Below are 6279 nucleotides of genomic sequence, written 5' to 3'. Positions count from 1 at the left end.
CATTGTAGCAAAGGCAGCTAAAATCATTTGCTTTATCCACAGATTAGAGCCAAAATCATCCTTTATCTACAGAGATTACACTAAACGCATTGACTGGATGATTATAATCCTTATTTCTAATCATTTAAACACTTTGATGTCAGGACATCGCTAGCACCTAATTAACAACTTAATAACACCCCACAAAGCCTAATATGATTAAAGAAAATGTGTGATGTCTTTCAAGAAGAGTGGGAAAGATAAAAAGAGAATCACCATAATTCATAATTCCTCTCCTCTCCTCTCCTCTCCTCTCCTCTCCTCTCAGGAACTATGGTGGTGTATACGTAGGTCTACCAGCAGACCTGACCACTGTGGCTGCTAGTCAGTCCAAGTCCACACGTAAAGGTAACATATCTCTAACACTGTAAATCCCATATTCTGTTAAATGACGTCTTTGCGCATTACAAATAGGTACACTGCTGGTGTGGTAAACTGTAGGCTATATTAAGATGGTACCACTGACACTGATCAGCATCTTGTAGCGAAGCAGCTCAGGGCGTAGAAAGAAATAATCCCCGGTGGACGAACCACCACCCCATGAAACCGCATGTCCCCTGCAGCATCTTTGGTTTTCTCTGACCTTTATTTTTACTGAATCTTAATAAGAAGCTTTTCCTTTTCTATTACAGTTTGAGTACTCGTATCTGTGAAGATAAATACGGTTCCATTGCTGATGGCAGGGTACAACAAAAGAAGCTTTATTTTCCTATTAAACGTTTTGTTTAAATCAATATGTGCTTTACAAAGGGTTAACGTCTTTTTGATTTAGTTTGAAGTGCTGCATATACACTGATTTCCACAACAGTCTCATTCATTGTCTCTGTAAACAAACACAGTGTACAGTGGCACTGATTCATTCTTTTATGTAACTGCCTTTCTAACAGAAATGTCAATAGAAAACTAATATAAACCATGACATGTTGCGTTGTGTGTGACCTGTGTTAAGAAGTTACAGTGAACAATCTCCTGAAGGCTTTTCTCTTGTCATGTTTGTCCTTGTGCTTGACGAGGTTAAATATAATGATGGATTGATTGATTTTTTTTTTTTTTTTTATCCTCTGGCATAAATATTTACTCTTTTTTTCCACCAGTGTCTCTCAATTCACACTGCTGGGAAGAGTGTGTGGGTGTTTCTGAGCACAGTCTTGATACTGAGATGGATAGATACAAGAAGTAGAAATTTGTCAAATAATTGTCCCTATAAATATCTATACTGACTCTGTTTTTCCCTCCTCTTGCAGACTAGCAGCTACTGAAGGGGACACAACACAGGTACTGTAAAGAAAAACACACACACACACACACACACACGCTTGTTCAGCTCTTAACACCGCCTGCTCGGGATTTCTTCTCTTTAAGTGAATGGAAACCGCTGCAAAGACTCATATGAAAGCAGGTGTCTTATATTCTTTGTCTCGACAGGATCCTGCATATTCATTCACCTAGAGACACTCACATTACAAGCAGAGCGCATGTAAGTGCTCTGATTCTGGCTCACCACACTCTGGCTAAAGTCTCAGGCTTTAACAGTTTTACTGAGCGACGATGTGGACAGCTTGCAGGGGCTCTGAGGACGCTGCCTCATGGCGTCATGGGAGGCACATTGACGCAGGGATGCACAGCGGAGGTCTGCGTACGGCATCCATCATCATCACCCTTCACTTTGCAAAAAAAAGATGGGCATCAAAGCAGACAGGCACCCACCCTAGGACTCGCAGCTGCGGGCGGCGGCAGCGGGCATTGTGGCAGCCATCTCGGCTTCTCGGTCATGGCACTGGAACGCTCTCTTTCTTTCTCAGGAGGAGACGGGGGAACCCAGCCAACTAACTCACTTACTAACTGTCTGGGACTCACACACATTCCCAGTGGCCCTCTGCAATAATAATCACTGCTCAGTTATTTCTCTAAAATGCCATCAATGATTCATTGTGTGGTGGAGACAGACAGTTAGAGAGACAGGGACAAATCAGAGTTCCACAGAAGGCAGCGAACACATCCCTGTTAATGCATCACAGAACATCTCAGCGTTGTTGAAAATAGCTTTGATTTCAAATCAGGCACCAGACAAGTCTGAAAATGACACTGATTATAATCAACAGATCTAAGTGCTACTAACAGCAGTGGGATAAGTTGATGATGTTTAAATTTTAAAATTTATTGTAGATGCTCCTAAACCAAAATGTCCTGAGTGCACCAACCAGGTAGTAGCTGTTGTTGTCACTCACCTTGTGCCCCAGACTGATTATATAACATCAGCATATGACTCATGATACTTAGAGGATCTCTCTCTCTCTCTCTCTCTCTCTCATGCTCTCTCTGCAGCATGTTGTTTCTTTTCCCCTGAAGATCTCTGCTGCAAGTGCTTCTGGGTAATTCATACAGCTCTTATAATGTTTCTCTTAAAATTTACAGAAACAGAATTGTCTCACAGTTTGTTCCTAGCTCGCAACATAAATGTGATCTCATGTGTAACAGCAAAAAAAAATAGTGTCTTTGAAGAAAGCACAGGAAACATAGTAAGAAAAGAAGCAGAGATGTTGATTTTGGTTTTCCCCTCCTTCTTCATGCTAGTTTATTTTCACACTTACAGTTTATTGCATTGCTTTGTAATACCAACACTGATTTTATTACAGAATATTTTACACATTATGTGACAAACTGAATTGTGAATGTTGTTTTACTGTATGTAATCTGTTAATGATGAGGCTGGTTTTATTCTATATTATTCTTATTCTTAACAAATCCCATGAGAAAACTAAAACCAACAATGTTTTTGTTTTCATTACTCATTGCAAGGTCTTCTTAGTGTTTTCAAAGCTGCTACGTTAAAGGTCAAGAATGAATCTTCAAATTCAACAATGTGGTACATCTTCTTTTAGAAGGTTGCTACCCTGCCTGTGGCACTCTACCCCCATTTGTTCCTATAAAGATGTAAAATCTTAAAAACATGTCACAAATATAAGGCTAATTAAAAAAAAGGTCTATCACATCACAGGGGAATAAGCTGTATCATGCTTTGGATACACACTTGTTTGATGGATCAATTGATTGTTAGTTTTTGATATTTCATGGGATTTGTTGACAATATACAGAGAATAGGATATCACCAGACTAATCCTTTGACAGAAAAAAAAACCACAAACACCACAGTGTCCCTGGAAAAAAGAAAAAAATACACTACAGCTGGGCAGTCATTAGGGGCCAAGGTCATTTTTCAGCCAGGCTCTTGACAGTTCTCTTGCCTAATGAATGTATAACATCCTTCATTCACCAGGACCCTAGAGGAGGGTGGAAATAGGCCAACTTTAAACACTTGAGATTCAAGAGATGCTTTTTCAAAGCTTCACGAAAAACTTTATACATGTGTGTGCATAAAACAAGGGATGTATTTCACCACGCCTGAATACAAGCTCACTGTTTGCTGTTTAAGTCTGTTTTCTTAGGGGTGCAGTTCAGCCCTGCTGGCAGCCAAGCCATCGGTCACACCGATACCAAGGGATTTCATGTAGTGTCTTTTAATTGCAAACCATTTGTCAACTCACATTGTTGCAGCGTTTGCACTGTTCACCTGTGGTAGAGGTAGAATATACTGCAGACACAAAGAGCTGCTGTATATATTTTTTAGTTTGTGTGCAGTGTGCCAACAGCACCAGATCTGATCAGAACCCCACTTGAGACATTATATTTTTACTCTCCTTTCTCCTTGATGTCTACATTTCTTCCCTGCTGTGGCTTCAGTTTTCCTGCATCAATCCCTACCAGAGGCCTTTGGCTTTTACAACGTGTCGTGCCGCCTGTCTCTCCCTCTTTTATCAGCCCCTATTTTGCCCTTTATGGTCAGTCCTCCTGTATATGATGAATGTCATTGCCTTTGCCCTATTCAATTAGTCTAACAGGGACAAGGGGGCAGAATGTGGATGAATAACAGTCTGAAGTGAAGTCCTCTACATTTAAATGCTGCTGTGGAGCATTGTGGGCTAGCTGTAAAGCTGTGCAGCATAGCATGATGTTTGAATGTAGTAAGGATGGAGATGCGCTTGAGACCAAAGCAAAGGAATATTTCGCGTTTTGGGTAAATGTGATTAGAAAATGAATGCCACTCTCATGTCTGATGGTAAATAAGAGGCTACAGCCAGAAGCTGGTTAGTTTAGAATAGCATGAAGAATAGTGACAGAAGCTAACAGCTGGCCTCGCTCTGTCCAAAGATAAAAAATCAAAATGCTAACACATCTAAAAATCACAAATTAACACATCATACAACACTCTGGTTGCCTGGCAACTTGCTCATTTTTTTTTTTTTTACATGCTTAACAAAACAGATACAGCGTATTGATTATTGAGCTTTAGAGGTTTTGGCAGGCACTTTTTTTTTTACCTTTGGCCTGACCCAGGCAAGCTGTTTCCCCCTGTCTCCAGTCTTTATACTAAGCTATGCCAACTGACTGCTAATTGTAGCTTCATATTCATTTCTCTAAATTATTCCTTTAATGTTTGGAAATGTAAGATCCTTCATGTTTTGTGGCACTCTGATGCTGAAAATGACAGAAAACACTTGTGGTCCATGCAGCTGTGAAATGTTTTAATTATTTACATGCCTATTAAGACGCTGAAGAAGACCTGGAGTGGTCATCAAAACCTGCCAGCGTCTCTTTTCTCTGTTGACTGCTGTATAACTTTATGATTAAAGAAGGAATGACTGAGGTGATTGGGTGGTTCAGTGATATTTTACAGGTTCTTCTCTCTCAACACCTGTTCTGTCTATCTTTCATTCACATAGACTCTTGAACTGTCACTCACACGTTCCTTTGCCCATCAAAATTGTCCACACACCCCTTCCTAAACACATCTAATTCATCAATGATGCTGAAACGAGGAGGAAAAAAAAAAAAGCCTTGGTGCAACTCATCCATGATTATCTGATTCAATTATTTATGATTAAAGACTTTTATATTGTCCGTGCACAGCTGTGGTTATTGATTCTGGTTTTGTTGAAATGTATCTGCCTTCTGTAATCAATAAGCCAGAACCTTGAGGGATTACATGTGTTCTTAGCGAGTGTTATAGACAGACTGCCTGACAAAAGTCAAGTATGGATTGTTGGGGAGAAGATTTGTCATTATTGAACTGAGGGCCTTTGCACAGCACCTCCTGCAACATGATCAATCACACAGCTCCATCTTGGTAATTGACTACACTGGGAGTGCATGCAGGAGAGGGAAGGAGGAGCAGGTTGAGTTCCCCTCTCCCATCACACAGCAGCAGTTTGAGCCTCTCCTGTGATCCCACAACATATTATACAGCAGGTACAGTAACTAATGGCACTGAAAAATATAAGATGTTCATGTCATAGTGAGAAAGATAAAACAGATTCACTAATAAGTCACAAAGGGATAGAGGGCTGTATAGAATGGACTTAAATCACCATATCCACCCTATATACTGTAAGCCCATACAGTATAAAACACTCTATAGGGATCCATTATTCTGTATGAGATGTGCTGTCATCTCAGATTAATCTGGGACACAGGCTCATCCACAGTATAAAACACATATTATGGTTTCTATTGTGTTGGTCGATGTTCTGTTTGCTCTTGTTAGTTGTGCTAAAACAGTCTTACCATACATTTGCTAAACAGTCTTACCATACATTTGCCTGCTGTTCAAACTTTGAGAGTTTTATTTGCGCTTGTGATCACACCTTGTCCCCCCTGCATGAAAACCCATTTAAGTTATTGACGAGCTGACACTGCAGAAATCTGAGGAATCTCAAAACCTGCACAAATAAAACCAAAACTATGCGGACGGCCTGATACTACTGATACTGATACATATAGAAAATATATGTGTTGTAATTTAGGTGAACGCTCTTTAAATGTTATTCATTTTATTCATTTATTTGGAGGTACAGCATTAAACGGTTCAATAAAAACTTTCCATTTTAACTATAGTGTATAACCACATGACTCGTATCAATCAAGTATCGCAGATAGTGATATCCCACTCAGCAGCATGTTCAGTCACCGTAAACTAGGCCGCTGACTTGCTATCGATCTTTTGAAAACAAACATTGGTTTCCACAACATGCACCACTCCATCCTATGGTGAGGTGAACATGAGTGTTGTCCTTTGTATCAGACAAAGATAAAAATCTGTGCGTGTGTGTGTGTGTGTGTGTGTGTGTGTGTGTGTGGTTGTGAAAGTGTGAGAGCTACGTGATTGAGAACACGTTCTTAATC

General features: G+C 40.1%; 1 protein-coding gene across 1 annotated transcript in view; it reads left to right on the top strand.

Moving 5' to 3' along the window:
* Positions 1-4998, top strand: part of c25h12orf75 (chromosome 25 C12orf75 homolog) — a 13257-nt gene extending 8259 nt beyond the window's left edge. Inside the window, exons 3-5 of the mRNA XM_023400223.2 lie at positions 308-387; positions 1284-1314; positions 1465-4998. Coding sequence (XP_023255991.1) covers positions 308-387; positions 1284-1288 — 85 coding nt within the window. The 3' untranslated portion in view covers positions 1289-1314; positions 1465-4998. The remainder of the gene's footprint in view (positions 1-307; positions 388-1283; positions 1315-1464) is intronic.
* The last annotated feature ends 1281 nt before the right edge of the window (positions 4999-6279 follow it).

The sequence above is a fragment of the Seriola lalandi genome, unplaced genomic scaffold, assembly GCF_002814215.2.
Source record: "Seriola lalandi dorsalis isolate HSWRI2012SDOR001 ecotype SW California unplaced genomic scaffold, Sedor1 jcf7180002052274, whole genome shotgun sequence".
Taxonomy (NCBI): Eukaryota; Metazoa; Chordata; class Actinopteri; order Carangiformes; family Carangidae; genus Seriola; species Seriola lalandi.
This window is presented reverse-complemented; position numbering and strand designations above follow the sequence as displayed.